Below are 22,977 nucleotides of genomic sequence, written 5' to 3' on the forward strand. Positions count from 1 at the left end.
ATCAAAACAGAATAAACGCATGCTAACATTTACTAAATGTCGATAAATCGGTAAATTATCAAGAGGTGTGAGCGTTTTAAGGTTACCCCTGAATTCCCCGGATCCATTTAAAGGTTAAATAAAACTCAACGGCTTTTGACTTTGTCCCCTTTTTCAATCATCAAAGAATCAGACTTACCTTCAATTTGGAAGGTTGAAATTGCGGTGGCATTACGGAGTACTCCATACAACATACGGAGTACGGAGTAAGTAGTAAATATCTACATCGATGGAGCCAGGGAGTTTTGGTAGCCCCTGTCAATCCAATCCCCTAAAAGGTATCCCACTCATCCGACAAATAATGATATCATCACCATCCCCCTAAATCCTCCATTTTTCCGGGCAAACAAAGAACTCACCGCAATTAACGGGCGCCCAGGATCCACTGAACTATTTGACATTTTAGCCCACTGTGGAGGGATAAAATTGCAATCAGCATTAATGTTGCCCACGTGGAGTTTAACCTCCTTCGTACAGTTTCTTTTGGCAGATAAACTGCTGATCTCAAGCGACCTTAGCACAGGAGGCCACAAATCATTGACCAGGCTGATTAGCAAGGTTGGGACTAGTAGTGTCGATCCCGGCTTGACATCTTAAGGTTTGCTGCCAACGACGCTATCAATAACAAACGCCGGTGAACTTGGGCTCGGAGCCCCCCATATTATCTTGGTGCTACGGGTACGGTGTACTTTGAAGCCTAAACAGAATCTGTGGTAAGTGAGGCCTTATAATGGGATACTTCTTTTTATGCCTCAACCAGGGGGTTTCCCGACTCAAAATTGAGTCGAATTTGACCAATAAAGACGACGATGTCATTCATATCTTGGACCCCCAAAGTTGGAGCGGGAACTACCCTCCGGCTTTGTTTTGGAGCTCAGTGAATGATCTGCAAAATGGCTAATGAAGATGGGCATTTTATTAAGCTTAAAGCGGAACTAACACTATGTGCCGGACCCAATCTGGTGTGGCGGTTCTTTCATCAGCCACTCAGCGTAAAGCTTATGTCTTGGTAGATGAAACAGGAACACTATTGTTCCATTTACCCCATCGGACTCATTTGCGAGAAGAGCGGCCCCTCTATCGAGGCATTCGCTAGCTCAGGAGAACACCCAACGACGTCAATATAGGAGGGGCGGACTCGTATCAACGCTGATCCCCTACCAGCAGCTATCGTATATAACACGAGACGCCTTGCCATTATGTTTGAACTCTAAGAACTTTCTTCCTGTCATTCCTTACCAACAGTCATTCTTTGATCTCGGTTCATACCGTCCATTCATTTTACCAAACAAGTCTTTGAACTTATTCCACTCACTAAACGACAAGATGAAGTCTTTCGCCTTCTCCGCTGCCGTTCTGGCTTCAACTGCTATGGCCCTGCCCGCCAACCTCGCCAACCTTGCCAACAACATCCCTTCGGGCACCACCGACGCTCTGCCTTCCGGAGTTCCCTCTTGCCTGCCCTCCGGCGTCATCCCCTCGGGCATCCCTCTGCCCGTGGTCTCTTTGATCCCCACTTGCCCCGGTGCCGCCGCATCCTCCGCCATGTCCGGCTTGCCCATTCCTACCGGTGCCGCCTCCGGCTTGACCCAGGGCGCCGCTCCCGGCCAGCTTCTCTCCACCCTGAACGGTGCCGCCGGCCACGGCCAGGTTCTTTCCATCCTTAACCAGGCTGGAACCTCGAACATCAAGATGACGGCTGAGTCCGAGCTGCAGAGCCTGATGAGCAAGCTGCCCGTCAGCGCTCTCGAGAAGCCCGTTGGCCAGGTCATCCAGACCGCCGACTCGGTCGACCAGCTCAACACCAGCGGCGGCTCCGGTCTCCACCAGGTCACCGCCGTCCTCGACAACGGCAACGCCGCCCTCATCCAGCTGACCAACGAAGTTGTCAACCTCCTCGACAGCCTTGGTCTCGGCCAGGTCGGCGGCCTTATTGGCTCCATCGTTGGCGGCCTCGAGTCCGTCACCGGCTACGTCAAGCGCGACCCTCTCCAGAACGTTCTCTCCATCACTGATGTTAACGGCATTGCCGGTGGCAAGGACCTTCTCGCCCAGATTGAGCCTACTCTCCTCGGTGGCCTCCTCGGTGGTCTTGACCTCTCCACTGTTCAGGGCCCCATTGGCAACGTCGTCGCCATGGCCCCCTCCGTCTCCGAGCTGAAGTCCAAGATCCCCAGCATCCCCGGTGCTGACTTCATCGCCGTCACCGCTGAGGACAAGGCTTCCGTCCTTTTGGTTAAGGTTGAGAGCACTGTCCAGGGTCTCCTGTCCTCTCTCGGCCTCGGCAGCGTCGGCACTACCGTCGGCTCCATCGTCTCCTCCGCCTCCTCCGCCAAGGGTGCTCTTCCCCTGTAAAGATTTTACCCTCGATGGGATCTGATCGTTCTCTTCTACCATTCACCAATTCCGTATTTTATATAATGGGAATACGACCCCGTGGTTTGCTTTGGAACTAGCGCATGCAACAATGACGAACACTGGTCTCCCCTTTTACATACTTCTTCAGCAGCATTACGTTCTGTATTGTATATACCCTTGATAAATGTTCTATATGTCTGAATTAAGCCAATCATGTCCAACCTTCGCTGTAGGGTATCCAAAACCTGAACCAAAAAAATAGGCTGCTGATCCACATCAGTCATTCAGTGGTGCATTCCACCCCAGTAACTCTCTCCGCCTTGGTCGTATGGATTCGATGCATCCTTGCACTGTGGACTATCATAGTCCTGGACCGTACCCATCGGCCAGATAGGCACAACACAAATCTCATTCGCCGCACAACCCCGGCACTCCTTCCAGGTCGCCCAATCAAGATACCCAACTAGATCCCGAATAACATGAACCGCAGACTCAAGATCCGGCCCCTTGCCAGCCTCAACCAGAGACGAACAAATTTTGTAAGCAACACCATAAACAGCACGCGCCGCGATGTCCCCACTCTCAAAGGATGTCGACGGCATGAACTGAGTTGCACAACGCTCAATCTCAGCGACATCATCCCGCTCACTATAGTCAATGAATGGAGACAGAACACGCTCAATCTCAGATTGCAGGCGCTCAATTGAATGAATGCTACCGGAAACAAAGTACGACAGCTCCTTGCTATACCGAGTCACAATCATATCCGTAATCGCCTGCCAGTCCTCGCAGACTTCGGCAGGATGATGCGTCATGACCAGATCCGTGACTTCGGCACGGATAGCAGCGCGCTCTTCATTAGAGAGGTTAACAAGTCGGGGAAGGGTTGAATTGTGTTCGAAGAGCTCTACGTCGTGGGAGAAGGCTGTCACGAAGTGGTTGAAGTTCAGCGAGACACGGTTTCCACCGATCCCGTTGTACCGTGCGGTAATTGCACGCATCCAGCGCGACGCGTCGGGCCCGTTTCCAGGTCCGCCAGGGGGAGGTGTTCCAGGACCACCGGGGCCACGGGGCCCGTGTCTATTACCATCATCACCCTTGCTTGGACCACGACCGTCATGGTGCTTGTCATCAGCCTGTTTGCGAGGACCATCCCGGTCGTCATGTTTACGGTTATCCCCATGCCCACGGTGTTCCTCGGAGCTTTGCTTGACCTGCGTGATTCGCACGGGAATTAGATCGCGCTTGAAATCGCACAGGATAATCTCAAAGCCGGCTTCCATGCGTAGAACGCCGTCGATGCGACCCTCCCATTCATTCTGGGCCATCTCACAGGCTAGTCTGGCGCGTTCGCTCTCTTGTCCACCCGGACTCGGATGGTCGTCCAGCGAGCCGGCGAACAGAACCGCATCCTGGGAATCAAGCGTGCCCTTCGATGACTTGGCAGCAGACATACCGTCGAGGTATAAAAGGCGGAGATCCTTGGCTGCAGCATAGGTATGCAAATACCCGGCCTCATTTTCATCGAATGCCTTCGGCGGGCGACCACCTGGCGGGCCATGATGTTTCTTATCTTTCTCATGGTGTTCTCGCTTCCGCAGTTCGCTATGGCCTCCATCATGTCGCTCGGTATCGGGATCGCCGGGCGGTAGATGCGGTGGGGGGCCGCGTCGCGGCCGGGCGAAGACCATGGCATGTTCGGGCTCAAACGCCAACCACTCGGTACCATTCACTGGACTGGCCTTGGAGGTTCCATGGTAGAACTGCGTACCGGCGGGAACACTCGCGAGGAAGAACGACACTCCATTATGGTGTAGGGACGATCCCCACTGGCGCATTGAGTCTTGGATCACGTTGAAAATGTGATTTGCATTTTTGACTGGCTCGTTATCTGCCGCAGTTGAGAGGGCGCATGATAAGCCGAGAAACCCGAATAGCGGGAGGAGCGATGGCGGTCGCATTCTGGAAAGAGATCAGTGCGAGATCACACTGGTAAGGGAAGTGAGAAGAATGTACTATATCGGGAAATTTTTATCAGATTGCAGATCTGCCTGCATGAGCGGAAAAAGCACAGTTCATATATGATAAGGCTACAATATCCGAAAGCCGCGTCATCAATTCGTGGCTATCCGCTTTTTGGTAGTTCGGCCCGACGCTAGGAGATAAGCTATGCCGGGCGATTCGGGTCAGGCCAGATTTAGATGGCGTGACGGTTAAAAAAGATGCCTATTCAATATGTGTACTGATAATAGAATGATGCTATATTACCTATAAGCTAAAGATGGAGGAAAACCGCCGCGCCACCACATCGAGGCCTTGCCTTGTTCCACAGATCACCACGATTGGCACTTTCTCAACGTAACAATACTCGATAATTGCCGTTGACGCGGCCGTTGCCCTTTACTGGTGGTCCTGTTTGAGGCATTGTAGAATCTCATATTTTATGTTGTCAACAGTGCGAGAACCGTACAGTCGGGTGACGCAGTAGAACGTACAAGGCGCTGCAGCAGTTCAGCTCCAGGAAGCTTTCCTGCGGAGAAAGAGCCCCTCGGATTTCTCGCTTCTGTAGGGTATTCCGGTTTTCTTTAAGCTACATAGGAAGACCAGGATGCTGGGACCAGTAAGGTTGTGGCCTGTAGGAAAGAACTTCATCACCTTAGCCATTCAACTCCAGTCTCATTCAACGGGCGAACCAGAGACGGATCTGCCATAACTAGATCCCAAAGTCCATTGTTTACTGGTGTTGGGCTAGCTTGCCGGGTGCGCTCTGTTGGTCTCAGGGATGAGACATATTGCGAGGCTAGTTGCATGGCGGATAGGCGGTAATCAAGAGTGTGATTTGGATAGACCAGCACTTCCTCATGGCACTTCTTTCCTGCAAGCAATTGTTTGAGCCTCGAATAGACTGCATTGCCCCCAACGTTATCCGGACCTGGGAATGAGTCGTATGCTCTGGCCTTGGCCTTCACGACGTTGTGATAACCCCGACCAATACTACCGGTAAATCCCAAGGCAGCTGTCGGGTCGGGAGGTAATGTTCCAGGATTAGTGCTCTTGTCGGAGCACTCGATGTGGTAGCCCTCGATGTCTGTCAGGGTGCTTTTAGAACGTTTGTCGAAGTCTCCGAGTAGAATGGCCACGTCTTGGTAGTCACTGTCGACAGCGTCGATGGCTGTATCCAATTGTAATTCCGTCTTGTACCGCTTGTCGCTTCGTAGAGTGAAATACTGATGGGAAACGCGCCGCTTCATCTTCAGAAAGGACGCCGAGGCGATGATTCATTGCTTCAATTACTTCTAGCTACTTCGAATGCAGCTTGTTGATAGTGAATTCTCATTGGAAATTTCCTCCCAAACCAGTCCGAAGATCTGGTTGTCCGAATTCTCTTGTCCATCCAGCACAACCATGGCTTCGTTAAGTTCTTCCATCCGGCGATTGAAAAGAATGAAGAGAATATACGCGTTGTAGGGAGATACAAGGTAGAAGCCGAATGCCCTGAACTCTTGGTACGCAGCAATTAGGTCCCAGAATCCCTGAAGGATCTCGTCACGGGCAGCGGCCCGTTCGATATCTTGATAACGAATCTCCATCAAGATTTCCAACTCGGTGTCGTTGAGGGAACGGATAGGCGAGCCTTCTGCCATGGCTATAGCTTGTCAGCTTTCATTTGTTCCAAGTGAAGGTGAGAGAATTTCACCAACTTGCGGAATAGCAACGGGTCTTTAGCGAAGGACACGAAAAGAGAAAAGGATGATGTGGTGGAAGGACCTTTAAGAAACACACAGAGTTAGCTTGAAAACATCACAACTGTTATTATAACCCGTGAAAGCTTACCGGTGAATCAGTCGCGTGAAGTGGGGAGTTGCGTAGTGGGAAAATATGAGGTGAGGTGTGTGGGTTGTTGAAAGTACGAGGATGACGGAGGATCTGAATTGATGGAAATGACAGAGGCAATATGAGGAAAAGAGGTGCTAAGTGCTAAGGAAGCAAGCAAACGAGAACTTATCAGGTGTTATTTGCACCAAACCTCCATATGATCGTCAAGTCAAATTGAGCAATTCACATATTGTCTCCTCCCCACATTCGTCGAAAAATCTCTCTGCATCTTCCTGTTCCTCAACCTGTAGGAACACCAGTGAGTCATTTGCTGACTCCGTTTCGCTTACCATAGACTCGGCAAGTAAAATATTATATATTTATGTAGGAAATTTACACTTGAACTCTGTAATTATAGACTGAGCGATAACTGAAGGTAAAGGAAAGTCAGGTCACACTAGTTGTGTGAAGTTCCTCTTATATAGGTGAGTATCAAACAAAGAACAAAGACTTTGACATCACAAGCAACAACGGGAACTAAATCTAGTTTGCAATCCTTAGATATCGTTGATTCCGATATGGCGCATTGTGAAGCTCGCTTGCAGACATAGATGAACATGTAGCCCCCGAGGTCAGCGCCGTAGATGATGTAATTTTTAATTGCGCTGATTTGATGTAGAGCAATAGACTTGAATTCCCCCGACAAATTAACCTCTTCTCTGATCACATATGCTATCCGGTCATGGACCGCCGAGTCTCTTATCGGGTTGTCAGAAAGAGAAGCTAGAGGTGGCAAGGACTGTCTGGATTGTGAATTTTTTTGAAAAGAGGTATATATTTTGTCATGCTCACTCATAGTCATGCGGGTGTTTGCATATGTAAGAAACCAGAAGAAAACCGAGAGAATATACGATGCGAGCTTAAAGTGAATTGCTCTTGTACGTGTAGGGAAGGCAAATAGAGACAAGGTAGAGGGACTTAAGTGAAATCTCTCCAATTTTACCTAATTGATAATTATGACAGTGGACCGTACATAGAAAATCCCGAGGGACATGTTATACTGTAGTTTGCCTCAAATTCGAGACATACTCCTTGCCCCAGGTTCTATAGTTGTTGGTTAGGGCAAAACCATCACGTGACGTGGACTAGGTGACTACCTCATAGGTAGGTTTTGGTTAAATATAAGAGTCAGTTTAATAGTACCTGCGAGATCGATTTGGCCTAGTTAGTAGATAGACCATGAATCATGTCCGTTCTAGACTACTGCTCTGGGTGACGACTTCGCGGCCGGTAATGACCCTCATCCCCTCATCCATTCATTCGTGACGAATCGAAAAACGATCCTTTTTGAACTTTCACATCTCAGCCAGCGTCTATTCAGCATCAACCTTTCTCTAAAGAAATCACTAAAGAAATCACTGCAGCCATCATGGATGACGATTTCAACTCTGACATTGACTTTGGGCCTCCCGAGGCTGACAAGCGAGCTTATACCATCGGACAAGACTCAACTGATGCAATCATCCAGAACTCGGCCGCGAATCGTCTTACATCAAAGAAAAGGGTGAAACAGCTTCAGTTTGGTCATGGTGCTCCAGGTACTCGCTATAGTCAGAATTTGTGGGTGCGGCGGTTCAATGCCTATCGGCAACACTCCCTGCGTGAGGATCCGACTGTTCCCTTTACTGGCGAGGATCTGATACGATTCTTCGACTCTATCATCGGTAAGAATGTCATTCTCGCTAGGAGTGATTACCGTCACCTTTAGCTAACGAACCATTCGTGGTAGGCATCGTAAAGCCATCAGACACTGGCAAGCAGCACCTAACCCTCAGTCTAATTAAGTCCGCATTCAAATTACCTTTTATCCCACACCTGTGTGAATGTTTCGATATATTATGTTGTTAGCTATTTCTACACATGCACTCGACCCTAGGTACGTCCCAAGAATGACAGTAGTGGGTCCAACTTGGTTGCACCCCGAGATCGAGATCCGGTCTGAATCCAGCCCTAGTGCAATACAACTATCTACCGGCTCATGTAAATAAATTGATGAAATGAAAATGGCGTTCTAAAATTGGAAGATAGCCTTTGAAAAGCAATGGCTCAGAGAATATTGAGAGTTTTTCTACGGATTAAAAAGGAGAGAGTTCTAATGCGAGAAGAGCACGCTCCCAGACGATCTACCAACGAGGAGTGGGTGAGACGCCCAACTAGTGGCCTAAGGCCACACAACAACAGCATTGCTACAGATCGTAACGCTTTATATCCTGCAACAATGCAACGCACAATGTTGGACATAGCTACCCATCAATCTCATCTATAGGTATTCTAATCAACACTATAATCTCATTTTCAATTGCGTATGGACACGATGCTGGCTTACTTTAAGCGTGTATCGGTCAAGAACTTCGAGGAAAACCGCGGTGACTTAGTCATGGAGTGTGAGAAGCTTTCTATAGAGGGATAGGATGCAGACTGGTTCTCTAAATCTAGTCCAGGCTATGCAAGATGACGAAGGTACGTTGCGGCACCGCGTCGAGACCCCCAAGAGCGGCGATCTATTCCTTATAAAAACTGTCCGACATGCCGGCTATGCAAGTTGGAAGCCTCACTCTGCATAGATTTACCGACGAGGACACTAATTATGCAAGCAAAGCGAGGACATTGGAACGGGGGACAGCGGGGGCAGGGAATCCAAAATAATATTGATTCATGAAGAACGAAGGGAATTGTAAAGGGAGGATGAGCGGGCGAGCGATCGATATCAGGCGGCGAAGCGGTGTTATTAACTTAACCCTAAGAAAGGCCCTGTACAGTTGGTCAGTTGGATGGGTTATCAGACGTTATTTCCATGTGTGAGGCACGTCCACCATACATTTGATGGGTCAGATGACTGATGGTGATGAAAGCACTGTCGTGGGAGACAGTAGCTGTAGAGTTTTGGGTGCGTCGAATTTAGACGCCTCAGTAAAAGGGATACTTCTTCAATGGGTGGGTGTGCCTGATTGAGAGGCACCAATAAAGATTGTTTTCTGCGTTATACAGCGGCTCGAAATTATTGTTGGCAGGGCGCCTTTCGACAAGATTGGTGAATTTGCCATCCGAAGGTTCTAATCTGGCTACTGGATAGCAAAGAGAGAGAGGAAGGATTGACTCTCTTAACGAAAATAACCTGCCAAGGTAGCTAATATAGCTAGTGGAAGTCTGACAAACCAGGCCCCCTCCTATAGCCTGTGAGACTGGCAGCTTATTTCAAGATGCTTATATTATGAAGCGCGGCAAAGATTCAGACCCGCTTTTTTACGTGAATCCTTGACTAGGGACCTAGAAAAAAAGACTTTAAGAACACAGGTATACATAAGGAAATACTAGGTAGCGGAAAAGAGAGCTTAGCAACAATGTGCCATTCTTCAACAGGATCAGGCCTTTATGAATGATAGGTCTTGATAAGCAAAAAAAGGCCTGCAAAATCAGACATTTTCTAACACATTGTCTCTACTAGCAGTATTATAAAACATAGCGGCAAAGTAAGAATCACTGAAGCGAAGTGGAACGGTTGCGATGAGATCAGAATCTGAGACGAAAACTGGATACTGGGTGAGCCTCGTGTTTATAACTGAAAGTGAATGAGAATGGGGGTAGCTCACCTTGAAACGGTATCCAGTGTATGTGACGGAAGGTGGCGTGAAAAAGATAGAGATACTGAAGCGAAGTAGAAAGGATGAGATCAGAACCTGAGATAAAATCTGGGTACTGGGTGAGCCTCCTGTTTATAACTGAAAGTGAATGAGAATGGAGTACTGCTTAAAGACCCAGCTTCTTCCCCACGTGAACAATGTGCTTATTGGGTATCTCATCATTAGAGACGAGGTTAGATTTCAGCCTTTATTTGCTCCTTCTCGGTTGATCGAAAACGGGTAATGGTTGGGGACTTCTTTGGTTCGGATGCCGACAGGACGGTGGGTGAGGGGTCAGGCGTTGACGGTGTAGTACCCCTGTGCTCATGCTTGATATTTTCAGGGACATTTCCAATCGCGAAACGATTTCAGGTTTGTGCTTAAACAACAGATATCTCAGGACCGCCAAAGAAGCAGACGCCAGTATTCTCGGTCCTCTTCTTCTTCGATATCACACATTCGCCACATATAGGCCAAAATAGCCAAACTGCGGTTCATGACAATTGTGGCCGGGACTAATAATTCTTGTTGGCCGTCAAAATCCCTCATTAGCTGGGCATGGCTGCTTCGAATTGCAGCGTTTGCCCGAGTGATCTCGGCCCGGGTATTGTTGCGCCGGATCATCCTAACACGAAGGAGCCGCAGCTGCTCGAGGTCAAGATCATCGAGAAGAATGACAGCACGGCTGTCGGCCATTCCTGCATATTGTTAGTCTTGGCTTCTTGAGATAGGTGCTAACTTGCTGATAGATTTGGTGCCAGAAATGCCAGAATCACTGGCTCTGAAAGATTTGGAGATGGGTTCGAAGTGAGAGAAACAATAGGAGAGGGAGAGGTGAGGAATAGTGGGAGAGTTGTGAGAGTTGTGAGAGTTGTCAGAGTTGTGAGAGTTGCGAGTTGTGAGAGGTGAGAAAAGTGAGGAACGTGAGACAATGAGAAAGGCAACTGTCCTAAGGCGAATCGATGATTTTGATCTGGCAGCAAAGGCCAGCGGGAGAGAGGAGGGAGAGAGGAGAGAAGAAGGTTGGATTCTCTATCTGTGTGAGACTGGCTAATATACTAGTTAGATAGCTAGCAAACATGTGAGGCCTGACAGAACAAGGCATCAATCAGATGAATCCTGCCATAACAGATTTCCCGAACCAAATCTTACAGATATTCCGATATTACTATAGTGGTGAATACCATCAAGGAAAATCCTTTACTCAAACTCAAACATCAGAGGACAAAGGTGCTACCGCAACTTTGAAGTGACTTCGATATGTATACTATATGTTTCACTACGAAGAAATGATCATCAAAAGTCCGCTCTATTTGAAAATGACCCAATGTCCCAGATCCAGTGAGCCGGACTTCTTGAAGAGGGGAGAATGCAATCAACAATAGCATCATGAATCTATTTAAGGTTCTTCGATCATCGAAATGAGACAAATACACCCTATACATTTTCACCTCCTCAAGCCCTTCCCCCTATTCATCCACAACAACCTTCCATTCTCAGCACAACAGCCCTAGTGCATTCTTAAAATCCATAGGGACAATTGATTTCCTTGAAATCGGCAACAACACCCCCGTGGTCCTGTTAAAGAGTCAGTTGCCTGTTACCGGGCGCATTCAACATATGCAGCCCATAGCTTCGGAAGGGTGATGAATCGTGCGTAGTCAGGCTCACGGCGCAGTATCTCGTATAAGAGCACTCATTTTCGGCTGAGCGGGGGAAACTGGAGCATAAGGGAAGCCGGTGAGAAATGCTTCGCGATGATTCCAGTAGTTGCCCTGTTCGTCGAAGATCAAGAATTTATCACCTGCCTGGACAACTTCGTTGGGCTGGTTGAGAGTACAATGATTCATGCTGGCGCAGATTTTGAAGACACCCGTGTGAGCACGCGGACCCATCTGCAGGAACCTCCAATGTGTCCAGTCGTGTGCCAGGAAGTCTCTTTTATCGTTCACTATGTGATAGCGCTTGCCGTAGCGGATAGAAATGCTGTGGGATCGGTCCGCCGCGACATGGTCGATTTCGCTGGGGAGGGCAAGGAAGGTGAAATATGAGGATGTTTCGGAAATAGGGTTGATCATGTCGCGCGAAGAATGGCTTTTGTAGCTAAGGGCCTCGAGTTAGAGAGTATATCTTCAAGTAGTTTGGAAAGGCTAAGGTGCAATGATATAGAGAGCATCATAGTTGCCACGAATCTTGAAATACCGTAACATAAACCTAGCAGGAGTGATTCAATAGTCTCTAACACTTACGAGGGGACATGATGATAGGTCGGTCCATAACGGCCCAGAGAAGATCCAAAGCCGACTTTTCTGTTATGTACAATTACCTAGCTGGGATAAACACCCTAGACATAAGACGAAGCCGGCCAAGGTATTGTGGTACTGAGTAAATTGACTAAGGGGATGCAGATCCCTGAGGAAATCTGACCACTCCAGCAAGACGGTTTGGGGGTAGCATCGAACGTCATTGAGCCTCATAGTTGACTCGGGAAAAGAGCTTTCTCGTGTAAAAGCTCCCCGAAATGCATGACAAAAGACAAACTTTGATGGCTTAGAATTTGCAGTCAAATTAAGAATCGCGGTGGTACGTTGCAGGCCTGAAGGTAACCGGACTTGTGGACAGAATTCCTCAAACCCACAACTCAGCCAGCCATCGCGAGCACGGACGTGATGTATAAATCCGTCGGAGGACCCTAGCAGTGCTGTAAATCTCAGCACTGTTCACCTAGATAATCATGTAGCACAGCATTCCATGTGAAATTTGTCTCGTAGAGCTCGGAATCCATGACTCGTATAGGACCGTAGATCTCCACATTCCTTGCTGAGACTTCCCGTCTTCCCGCAGCCGATACCTAATACCTAATCTTTATTCCAACTCTTGCATATGTTAGCGTGTAGTATTTTGTATGAATAGAAGGAATTTTAGACTGGTGTTGTTCTGACCACGTTACGGGTTGTCTCGACTGCGCTGCTATTAACTGCTCGGATCTCTTGATTGAATGGTTTAATAATACTGTAATGGAAACCATTTATCTTACAAAATGGGGGTCATGAATAAGCACAACCACTCATCCTCTCCATAATTGATCTTCGCCCTTGCTTTTACTTGCATCCTGCACATTTGATTCGTCCAACACCGTTGCAGCGCGGGCGACGAATCTCGCCCGACCATACTCCGCGGCAATTGCAACCTTCCAACCTGTAGTTAGTATCGCAGTCAGGCCGAGTTGTGAATCTTTCCCGCTCATTGAAGCAATATGCGCGACCAGTCGCACAGAAATTATCTGTGTCTGACGAAGGAGATGGCGAGGGGGAAGGGGTGATAGGAGACTGAGTGCAGTCTGTAAGGGTGGATATGAGAGTGGTTGTCCACAGTTGATGATCTTCCTTTGTAATTGTGACGGGAGATGGAATGACTGTTACATCCAAGGTACTGGTAGATGTGGTGGTGTATGTGTCTTTCTTTGTGATTGTGACGGGGGATGGAATCACTGTCACTTCTAACGTGGTAGTAGTGGCAGTGGTAGAAGTGGCAGTAGAAATGGTAGTAAAAGTAGTAGTAGAGGTGATGGTAGACTTGGCGATAGAAGCGGTGGTAGTGATGGTTGTAAGAGCCTCGGTGACTGAATGAGTTTGTACTACCGGGCACCGAATATCGATCGCAAAGTTGTAATCGCCGTCTTCGGGGTGGCTCTGGAAATGCAGAGCAAAAGCCCCATTCCCTTTGGAGATGGGACCATCGTAGTATGCCGGTACATTCCCAGCACCGCAGGAAAGCTTGTCGGGGGTGACTTTGGAATGCGACTTCTCATCCATGCACATAACCATATCGCCGGGACCAACTGAGCCAGCCAGGATCTGTGTCACTGGGAGGAAGAGAAGAATGACAACTTTTCCAGCTGTGGTCCACATACTGATCCGGAAAAACTTCCAGTGCGCAATGTGACGGCTTGGATCGTAGCAAGATTTGAAAGTGCTGTCTTATCGACACATTCAGGTATTCTTGCCGTCTTTATATTGGTGTCAATGTTTTATCTCATCAATGGGTTGGATCTTGAATCTTTCACATAAAGCGACAAGCTCATAATTCCCCATTGGTTTGCTGGTGGGTCATCCTTGCAGAGTAGCATTAATCAACTGTCAACGACGATTTCTTTGGGAAAGCTACAGATGGGACGAAAGCAGTGTCTACTATTCGAGCTCCACGGTGATCGTACTCTATGCCCGGAAATCTCAATATCACATGCATTGAAGTGAATGTCTGAAAAAAGAAACGAGATAAGCTCTAGAGATCCATGGGCATACAAGTGTGGAGATTTGGAAGCAGGGAAACCTCCTGATGCTGTAGTTCTCGTGAGGATTAGAAACTTTGACCGAAAACGACGATGCATTAAGATATGCATAGGGTTTTCACGTTAAGGATGCTACAACGATGAAGTCATATGGCACTGTTACTTGCCCCCAAGAGCTGCATTTAATTGTGAATTACGTGTACGATCCTTAGAATCCACGCACCGTGAACAGAACCATTTGGACGGTTGTTCGGGCAGGAGACTGACTATCGAGATCTCGAAGTATCCACTGAATGCAACTGCAGGAGACGTTTGTGTCATTGACTGATGTTCTCGGAATAGATGAAGACAATGTGGATTATTATAGCGGAGAGAGCTGGCTATAAAGATTCCATGGCCCTTCCCAAGACTGATCTGCAATCCCATAGCAAGCGATCCATTTCTCAATCCAGGTCGATCAACAACGCACCGTAAGAATGTTGACCAAGTCCGCCATTCTTGCAGTGCTTCTGGCGGCTTCTACAAGTGTGGCTCAGCGCTGTACTATCTCAGAACCTTGCCAGAATCCTACCAAGTGGGGAATTGACCATATCAAGCCCTGCACAGACTCAGCAACGGGAAACATCGGTTGTTGTCCCGAGGGAACCGACTTTGATGGAACAAATTGCGTCTTGTCTGTCCCCAAGTGTCCCGACAATACCGTTCGTGAGCATGATCGATGTATCTCGCGCGTGAAGCCCGTATGTGAGGACGGACAGGAACTTAACGGCAATGTCTGCACCACATACGAGCCCCCAATCTGTGAGAGCGGTACTGTTCCACACGGAAACAACTGTATCACTGAGAAGGGATCTGAATGTCCGAAGGGTTTGAAGAAGAAAGGCAATGTGTGCGTGTCAAGCAAGCCGCCCCAATGCCAACCCAATGAGCATCACAGTCACGGTCGATGCGTGAGTAATCAACCTCCCGACTGTCACGGAACCGCAAAGTACGAAAATGGCGTGTGTGTCGACTCGGAGCCTCCTATCTGTGGGGATGGAGCGAAATTCGATAAAACTATCAACCAATGTCGCTCGACCACCAAGCCAGTTTGCCCTACTGGCACCACTCCCAAGGGTGGTCAATGTGTCTCCGACTACAGTCCAGAATGTGACGGTAGCACGTACAATAAGGACACTGAGTCCTGCGAGAAGATCGTCAAACAGCCGGATTGTCCCGAGGGAACCCGACTCAATGGAGACAAATGTGTCTACGACCAGGGCCCCGTTTGCACCCGACATGGGTTTGAATACTCGATAAATCCATCTGACCACACCGCTCGATGCTGCCCCGTGGGGATGGGTTGGAATGGCCGCGTTTGCCGAACACGCCCCGTGGATGGTGTCTGTCCTGATGGGGCTCCCCCGTTCAAGGGGTGGTGCGAGAGCCATGTTACGCCAGAGCCCGAATGCCCCAAAGGCTATAACATAGAAAATGGCCAGTGTGTTTGGCGATCATCTCCGAAGTGTCCAAAGGGTACTCACCGTTGGGGTGGCAACTGTGTCACCAGGACCCAAGCGAAATGCCCAGACGGCTTCACGCAGGCCGGAAACACTTGCCTGTCCAAGGATCGACCCAAGTGCCCACAGAATACCAAACTCAATGGAAACATCTGCGTGAGTATCCTTCGTCCCAAATGCCGACGCGGAACTTGGGTCGATTCCAACTGTGTTGTGGAGGACATTCCCAAATGTGAGGATGGAGTTCTGGAAGGCGAAGACTGTATGACTTCATCTACACCTGTATGCCCCGACGGTACCAGATTGGATGGGGACGACTGTGTCTCGAATACGCCTCCTGCATGTAAGCCTCCAGCGGTGCCCGACCGCGAGGGCAACTGCGTCACCAACATCCGTCCCCGTTGCCCTAAGGGCTCCAAACTCAAGGATGGGAAATGTGTAACTGGAACTCCAAAGTGTGGTGACGGTTTCCATCTCGTTAACGAGAAGTGCGAGTCCTTCAGCCGCCCGGATTGTGAGCATGGATTCCGATTCATCGACGGACAATGCATTCGCACGAGTGAGCGCAAGGACTGCAAGGACGGCTACACGTACAAGGATGGCCAATGCGTCTCTCCCAATGAACCCGATTGTCCAGATGGCATGATGCTCAGTGGTAAGAGATGTGTGTCAATCGATAATCCAGCATGCCCGGACGGAACCCGCTTGGAGGGAGATGACTGCGTATCTGATGTTTCTCCCAAATGTAATGATGGATTCAGGCTTCACAACAACCGCTGCGTCGCGAACCGGCTACCTACCTGTCCACACGGAACCAAATACGAGCAAGCCAGCCGGGAGTGTGTTTCTGTGGAGAACCCCAGGTGTCCTGAAGGCCAGGTTTACAAGGATGGTAACTGTGTGCTGGCAAGTGGCAAGTGTATCGAGTATCAGTTCTGTCCGACCGATGCCCCTATCGCTGGAGGTTCTGGCTCTATGTATATGGACATGAACCGTCTCAGAGGAGCTGGTGAGGAGGAAGGTCAGGATTCTGGACATATTGACCTGTGAGGATTGTAAACGGAGTTTGAGTAACATACAGGGATTTACACTAGCAGTGTGGAAACAGGATCCTTCGAAGGCGGATTAGATAGTCCCAAATGACAAGATTTTCGGAGAAGTCATCTCGTTAAGCAATTAAATTTTAAGATGTTGAGATTAATGGATAACTAGTTAACTAGTTAGTTAGTTAATCACCTAGGGACGATTGCCTGATTTGCCAGGCCTGAATCTCATTATCAGCACTGAATTTCATGAAAACGTCCACTATCAAGCCTTCACTATCGGGAATCACAATTCATCTCGTTTATGGATGAGCACGCAACTATGTCTAGAAATACTAGGTGAACTGCATAGTATAGACACACTTGATCTCTTTCTGAAGGCATATGTTTCATATATTCAATTTCACACTATCTGCTATACTTCTTACTACATATTATAACTCTGTGGGGGAGATCAAGCATATCTCCGACCTCCGATATAAGACCAAGCAGTCTCATCGCCTCCACCCAGTACACAAATTGTTTCTGGGGGAATAGTCGCACATCTACAATCTCAGAAGATAAACCCTGACTTTGTCCAATATGGTGTGTTCAGTAGCGACAATAGTATTGTGATTCCGGTAAATACTGGAGGATATGTTGTGGGTCGATGTTTGGGTGATGCGTTCAAAGGCTTGGTAGATCTGCCTATATGGGTTTTAGGTAGCCTGATTGGTTGTCGGGAGGTGGGGCAGGTGCAGGTATTTGGTCTCCCAATGAACCTGACTTTTGATGCTCCATTCGGTCTGAAAACTTCGTAGAGATATATTCTGATTATATATGAATATCGTGTCAAAGTTCGGGACTGATACTCGCCAGGAATTTGATTTCGTATTCGTATTTACACCATGCCGTATTTAAAATCCTAGACTTCGGTCAAAATAAATGTTCTAACTACTCAGTACGACATCAGGGGGGACGCTATTTAACTATACAAAGAATATAAGACAATTACTATGATATAGAGTAGAAAGAGGACTATAAAAAGTAGGATTTAGATCTTATCTAGCGAGCCTAGGGGAGCCCTTATCAATCAATCTGTGTTAAAAAAATGTTACTACAATATACAGTTCAAAGTGTATATATTAGTAGTAATTCCAATTGGAACTATAGCTGTGATGATCATTCAGGCTTCGAGAAGAGCTGCACTCAAAGCAATACCAAATATACTTTTGAAACATGTACATCGATCTGCCCGGGCCGTCCGGGCCGCCCGGCCCGTCTGAGATGCCAACATGTTACCGGTAACGACGAATGTGCTTAAATCGCATCTTGAAGGCCCACCAGATCTTTGCCGATGCTCCGTGCATACCAACATTCGGCTCATACCTCAGTAGTTAATTAGCTTGTGGGCTAGTATTATTTTAATTTTATATACGCGCGTTATTAGCTCCTAGGTCTCCCTTTACCTCTATCGTAATTTAGTAAAATATAGGAAAATAATATCGGGGGCGTAGCCGATAGATGCTATATTCCCTAGCGTATATAGGACTACTATATAGCCCTTTACAGAAGCTAGCTCGCTAGAGGCCGAGAGTGAGGTCCGGATATATTAAGGGAATTTTAGTGATCTCCTCGCCTGAAGACAATGGAGGCAAGATATATTCGGGCACGAACTAGGCTTGATTAATAGTATATATTTACAGATTGTGTGACGAGCCAGGTCTACAAGCAAGCAGGAGAGCGAGCAAGAGAGTACTTCATTCAAAATACTAAAGACGGGGAGAAAGAGAAGCAAGAAGCAAGACCTGGTGAGCTCTGGAGAAAGCTAGACAAACCAGGATTAATGCAAACCCTGACCTTCTCGCTTAAGCGAGGCAAACAAAGAAAGCAAACTAATCAATGACATGGGATCTGGCATGTGATATCATCAGATCGTAACAGATTGTGAACAATCCCGATTTTTTTTTTGATTAACAAGGTTGGGGATGATAACGGCTTAGTAGCTTGGTTATTTGGTTGAACCATCGGTAGTGTCTTTCGTGAAGGGTGTTAAGCCCTAGTGATTTGCGTTCTAGGGCTTTCCTAATGCTGCCAAATTTCGGCGGTACATTTTCCGCTTCGATGACGCCTCTGATTTGTAGTTCTGTATTTGTAGTCTGGGAACTTGTAGGTGATCGTTGTTGTGTTTGAGTATCCAGACTTTGTTTGGAGGGGTCCCGTCTGGTTGATCGATCCTGGATGCTGGCTTGCTGGGTGCTGGTTGACTCGGTGCTTGACAGGGCGAGGACTCAGGAATGAGCTCGGGATCATCCGAATCATCCGATTCGAGGTATGCAAGGCGTAATAAGGCCATCTTGGTGGAGGAATTGACGAAAATGACGATAAAACTGATGAAAACGATGAAAACTTCCTGCCCGCGAAATTGATTGCTCTTAACGCCATTTCCAAAGACAAAGCTAGCCTGATAAGACGACAGATGTTTGGTCAGCCCCTTTTCTCTTTGCTGAAGGGGTAGGACTACCTTTTACCCACCTGCCTTTTACACCTTTTGATAAAGTCATGAGTTTCGCAATCCACACCTATATGCCAAAAGATCGAGGCTGTTATTCATGGCGTTGGTAATCGCGATGAGCACATCGGGAAGTTGTTCCCCTCAAGTCCGCGACAAGTTGAGCGTAACTGATTCGGATGCCGGCACTCGCCCGTCTAATTTCGGCTCACGCGTTGTTGCACTCTGTCATTCGAACAGCAGGCTGGCGGAGCTGCACAAGGTTGAGTTTATCTGGTGGGATGACTGTAACAGGCCGGTTTTCAGCAATTTATGTAAAGGCGTTAGAGCGTCTAGACATAGGTTTGAGCGCTGCTAAAATCTCTGACCTCGCGGCAGCTATGGTTCTGCTCTTCTCATATTTGGAAGGTATGTTGAGATAGTTGTGACGGAAGTGGCCAAAAGAGAGAAGGGCAGATGTGAAAGAAGTGACAGAAGTGAGAGATGTGAGAGGGCTATGGAGAGCGACAGGAGAGTGACAGGAGTGAGAGGATAAAAGAAAGAACTTTGGACACTTCCACAAGTCCACCGGATGCTTGACGTTATACAAAACTAAAGTAGTGACGTTAGGTTGTGAGTAGTGATCAGATCAGCTTGTGAGATTTTTATAGTCACCTGCTCTGCGTTCAGGAATAGTCGCAAATAGTTTCCATCGTAGAATTTCTGTCATCTTTCATGCAATCGCGAAAGCTCCCAAGATCCGGCGCAGGTGTAAAGGACACAACAAAGGGCCAAGAAATAAATTGCAAAAGGCCCCCAACTGTATAACGAAATGGCACCAAAGCTATAAGCACATAACAGCGTACCAGAACCGGTTCGTCACGGCCTGAGGAAGGAAAGGAAAAAGCCGGGGCCACGACCAGCTGTCAATGGAGGCCCAACGAAACGAAGACAAAGCACCCCCTCTACAATGCCCAGTCGACGAAAGGATACTAGTTTATTTGATTTTCAAATGCAGTAAAGAGTCTGGCAGTGACGCTGGAAACGCTTGTTGGGGCCACCGGTTGGACTTGCTCATCTAAGCCGCCCGCCAGGCAAGTGAGCCTTGGAACTCTCGTCGAGGTTCATAAAAGGAATCGCACTAACAACTATGAGACCTAACAAGTTAGAATCGACGAACTTAGGCAAGGAGAAAAGGGGACTTACTTGATAATTGGCATTGGCCAACGTAATTTCCATGCTCGAATGACAGAAAGCTTAGCCCCACCAAAGAAGCTGATGGAAGCACTCTAGGTCTTCCTCTTCTTCAATATCGCACATTCTCCACCTATATACCAAAGTTGCCAGACGCCGTTCGTCGTAATGGTAACCACGACGAACATATTCGGCAGTTAGCCTGTCTCAGGGTCCCTATACGACGTGCGTAACCCCTTCGGATCGTAGCTTCCGCAGGCTTGATGTCAGCCTACGCGTTGTTACGCTAGGTCATCCTATCAGCAAGCAGCCGGAGCTACACTAGGTCAAGTCTATCGGGTAGGATGACCGCGCGGCTGTTAGCCATCTCTGGATATGGTTAGTTTTAGCTTCTGAGAACAGGTTAGGGCCTTGTGTATCCTACTCCTCTTATATGGGCGCTCTCTATATAGTCCCCTTGGAGCAATATCCTTAGATCAGCTGCGGATTATTATAGGGCATTCTTGTTCTAGGCTAGGTCGCTGATATTTTGGATGCCGGACTCACTGGTTCTCGAAAGATTTCGGATAATCCCGAAGTGTGAGAAATGATATATAGGGCATAACCGGGGACCGTGTGAGGCGTAAAAGTGAGAAAGTGAGAAAAGTGACGGAGTTATAGGAGTGAGAGGATAAAAGGGATAACATTAGACACTTCCAGCAGCCCACCGGCTGTTTGATGTTATACAACACCACAGTGGTGACGTGTATATTGTGCAGCAGCTTTGGTAATTGTCTGTCCTAAGACAAATGAAAGACTTCCCGCACCAAATTTGAACCTATACATAACAAAGGATGGTTTATCTGTTGTGACGTTTGCCTATCGGCACATACGACTTAAAGTTGCTACTGCAGTCAACGTTCCAAAGAAAGGGTTAAGCACTCTTCAGCGTTTTATTTGACAAGTTACTGCTGAAAGGCAAGTAGGTCAGGTGGTCAGATAGGTGCACCCTCGGCCCCGGCGAGTACTGGCTAGACTGGCCCACGAAATCTGCAACAAGTGTGATGCAGCCAAAGAAAATATATTTTCAAGCCGCGTGATAGCAGAGGCCCATATGGTTTCGTCCTTATCGATCAGAGCAGCTTTGTAATATTTACAGGGTCAAAATCTCTACTCTGTGGTCGCGAATAATAATTTGTCATTGTTAGAGAATTCCTTCTATCATGCGCCAGTTCCAGTTGAGCCCCCTTGACGCCAAAGAATCAGGCGGAAGCACTCCAAGTCCCCCTGTTCCTCAATATCACATAGTATCCACCTATGTTGCAAAACGGCAATGCTGACGTCCATCGCATTGGTAACCATGACCAACACATCTGGGAGTTGGTTTCGATTGTAGTGCGCGATGACTTGTTCGTAACCGCTTCGTATAGTGACAATTGCGCGCATAATATCAGCGCGTGCATTGTTTCGCTCGGTCATCCGGTCGGCAAGCAGCCGGAGCTGCACCAGGTCAAGCTCGTCAGGTGGTGTGAAAGCACGGTTTGACGCCATCTCTGCGTAGTCTTAATGTTAGCATCTTAAGACAGGTTGCAGCATTACTAAGTCTTTTGACTAACCGGTTTCCTGCAGTGATGGCTAGTCTGTTGTATCTTGGAAATGGGAGCTATTTGTAGAGCTCTATGTATGGTGTACCTCGAGGAGTGATTCTCCTTGAGGAGGGTCAGGGGTTCAATTTTGAAAGAGGTAAACAAAGGAGAGATGGTGAGAGATGGAAGCAGTCAGAGGTGATATAAGAGGAAGAAAGAAGTAAAGGAAGAGAAGTAACAGAGGCAAGAGGATTAATGGGAGAAAGGCAATATTATATAAAATGAGAGTCGCAACGGTGAAGACAAATGTGCACTTTCCTGTATCAACCCCTAGACCTGTAGTAAACTATGGCTTAGTTGATATTCTTCCTTTCTTCCATAGAATGACCAGTTGACTTTATTTTGACTTTTTCCTCACTTTCCTTCCGGTTCCAGCACCGAGAGTAAAGTTTCAATGACTGTCCACTGCGAGGCCTTTTCGTACACATCTTGGTGGTTCCCTCCTACGCCTGTATTTCCATGCTCTGCATAATAGGATGTCAATATCATAGGGGCTTTTCTTGAGGCTACATGCTCCCAGGGAGATGGACGAGGAAGAAACTCTTGCTATGCAAACTAGCAAAGCAGGGCCTTTATAAAGGCCTGCACTAACAAAGGACTAGCAAACTGACAAAGCAAAGGCTCAGTCTGGATGACAAAAATAATCATCCCATCTAGGGGGATTCTCCAACAGCTTTCGGGCAAAGCCATATAGAAGTTGCTACTGCGGTCAAAGTCCCAAAGGAAGGGGTTTAGCGCACTTCCAGCGTCTTATATGACAAGTTGCTGTTGGCCGCCAAGTAGATCACCTAGTCAGATAAGTGCGCTTCCGGCCCCGGAGGCTACTAACTGCTACTAACTAGACTGGCCCACGAAATCTGCATCTATCGATTAGAACAGCTTCGTGAGATTTACATGTCCAAAATCCGTACTCCATGGTAACAAACAATCGCTAATCTTTCATTATTGTAGAATTCCTGTCA

General features: G+C 47.7%; 13 protein-coding genes across 13 annotated transcripts; 4 read left to right on the top strand and 9 right to left on the bottom strand.

The window, feature by feature from the left end:
- Positions 1–1,365: 1,365 nt before the first annotated feature.
- On the top strand, positions 1,366–2,394 carry N7519_009148 (uncharacterized protein; the record flags this gene model as incomplete). The annotated part of the gene is made up of 1 exon (XM_057295921.1): positions 1,366–2,394. The coding sequence occupies one exon, from the start codon at positions 1,366–1,368 to the stop codon at positions 2,392–2,394; it is 1,029 nt and encodes a 342-aa protein (XP_057143803.1).
- Positions 2,395–2,681: 287 nt separating this feature from the next.
- Positions 2,682–4,358, bottom strand: N7519_009149 (uncharacterized protein; the record flags this gene model as incomplete). Its single annotated transcript, XM_057295922.1, has 1 exon — positions 2,682–4,358. The coding sequence occupies one exon, from the start codon at positions 4,356–4,358 to the stop codon at positions 2,682–2,684; it is 1,677 nt and encodes a 558-aa protein (XP_057143804.1).
- A 690-nt stretch (positions 4,359–5,048) lies between these two features.
- N7519_009150 (uncharacterized protein) lies at positions 5,049–5,648 on the bottom strand (the record flags this gene model as incomplete). Its single annotated transcript, XM_057295923.1, has 1 exon — positions 5,049–5,648. The coding sequence occupies one exon, from the start codon at positions 5,646–5,648 to the stop codon at positions 5,049–5,051; it is 600 nt and encodes a 199-aa protein (XP_057143805.1).
- Positions 5,649–5,693: 45 nt separating this feature from the next.
- N7519_009151 (uncharacterized protein) lies at positions 5,694–6,041 on the bottom strand (the record flags this gene model as incomplete). Its single annotated transcript, XM_057295924.1, has 1 exon — positions 5,694–6,041. The coding sequence occupies one exon, from the start codon at positions 6,039–6,041 to the stop codon at positions 5,694–5,696; it is 348 nt and encodes a 115-aa protein (XP_057143806.1).
- A 1,601-nt stretch (positions 6,042–7,642) lies between these two features.
- On the top strand, positions 7,643–7,981 carry N7519_009152 (uncharacterized protein; the record flags this gene model as incomplete). Its single annotated transcript, XM_057295925.1, has 1 exon — positions 7,643–7,981. The coding sequence occupies one exon, from the start codon at positions 7,643–7,645 to the stop codon at positions 7,979–7,981; it is 339 nt and encodes a 112-aa protein (XP_057143807.1).
- A 606-nt stretch (positions 7,982–8,587) lies between these two features.
- N7519_009153 (uncharacterized protein) lies at positions 8,588–8,837 on the top strand (the record flags this gene model as incomplete). Its single annotated transcript, XM_057295926.1, has 2 exons — positions 8,588–8,657; positions 8,710–8,837. 2 exons carry the CDS (start codon positions 8,588–8,590, stop codon positions 8,835–8,837), a joined length of 198 nt encoding a protein of 65 aa, XP_057143808.1.
- A 1,452-nt stretch (positions 8,838–10,289) lies between these two features.
- On the bottom strand, positions 10,290–10,589 carry N7519_009154 (uncharacterized protein; the record flags this gene model as incomplete). Its single annotated transcript, XM_057295927.1, has 1 exon — positions 10,290–10,589. The coding sequence occupies one exon, from the start codon at positions 10,587–10,589 to the stop codon at positions 10,290–10,292; it is 300 nt and encodes a 99-aa protein (XP_057143809.1).
- Positions 10,590–11,560: 971 nt separating this feature from the next.
- Positions 11,561–11,971, bottom strand: N7519_009155 (uncharacterized protein; the record flags this gene model as incomplete). Its single annotated transcript, XM_057295928.1, has 1 exon — positions 11,561–11,971. One exon carries the CDS (start codon positions 11,969–11,971, stop codon positions 11,561–11,563), a length of 411 nt encoding a protein of 136 aa, XP_057143810.1.
- Positions 11,972–12,131: 160 nt separating this feature from the next.
- On the bottom strand, positions 12,132–12,370 carry N7519_009156 (uncharacterized protein; the record flags this gene model as incomplete). Its single annotated transcript, XM_057295929.1, is given in 2 exon segments — positions 12,132–12,202; positions 12,220–12,370. 2 exon segments carry the CDS (start codon positions 12,368–12,370, stop codon positions 12,132–12,134), a joined length of 222 nt encoding a protein of 73 aa, XP_057143811.1.
- A 624-nt stretch (positions 12,371–12,994) lies between these two features.
- N7519_009157 (uncharacterized protein) lies at positions 12,995–13,804 on the bottom strand (the record flags this gene model as incomplete). The annotated part of the gene is made up of 1 exon (XM_057295930.1): positions 12,995–13,804. The coding sequence occupies one exon, from the start codon at positions 13,802–13,804 to the stop codon at positions 12,995–12,997; it is 810 nt and encodes a 269-aa protein (XP_057143812.1).
- Positions 13,805–14,660: 856 nt separating this feature from the next.
- N7519_009158 (cell wall cysteine-rich protein) lies at positions 14,661–16,733 on the top strand (the record flags this gene model as incomplete). Its single annotated transcript, XM_057295931.1, has 1 exon — positions 14,661–16,733. One exon carries the CDS (start codon positions 14,661–14,663, stop codon positions 16,731–16,733), a length of 2,073 nt encoding a protein of 690 aa, XP_057143813.1.
- Positions 16,734–18,779: 2,046 nt separating this feature from the next.
- On the bottom strand, positions 18,780–19,061 carry N7519_009159 (uncharacterized protein; the record flags this gene model as incomplete). The annotated part of the gene is made up of 1 exon (XM_057295932.1): positions 18,780–19,061. The coding sequence occupies one exon, from the start codon at positions 19,059–19,061 to the stop codon at positions 18,780–18,782; it is 282 nt and encodes a 93-aa protein (XP_057143814.1).
- Positions 19,062–21,590: 2,529 nt separating this feature from the next.
- On the bottom strand, positions 21,591–21,920 carry N7519_009160 (uncharacterized protein; the record flags this gene model as incomplete). The annotated part of the gene is made up of 1 exon (XM_057295933.1): positions 21,591–21,920. The coding sequence occupies one exon, from the start codon at positions 21,918–21,920 to the stop codon at positions 21,591–21,593; it is 330 nt and encodes a 109-aa protein (XP_057143815.1).
- Between the last annotated feature and the right edge of the window lie 1,057 nt (positions 21,921–22,977).

This window comes from Penicillium mononematosum (assembly GCF_028829835.1).
Source record: "Penicillium mononematosum strain IBT 11891 chromosome Unknown utg000005l:1.0-9366267.0:1.0-9372171.0, whole genome shotgun sequence".
Lineage (NCBI taxonomy): Eukaryota > Fungi > Ascomycota > Eurotiomycetes > Eurotiales > Aspergillaceae > Penicillium > Penicillium mononematosum.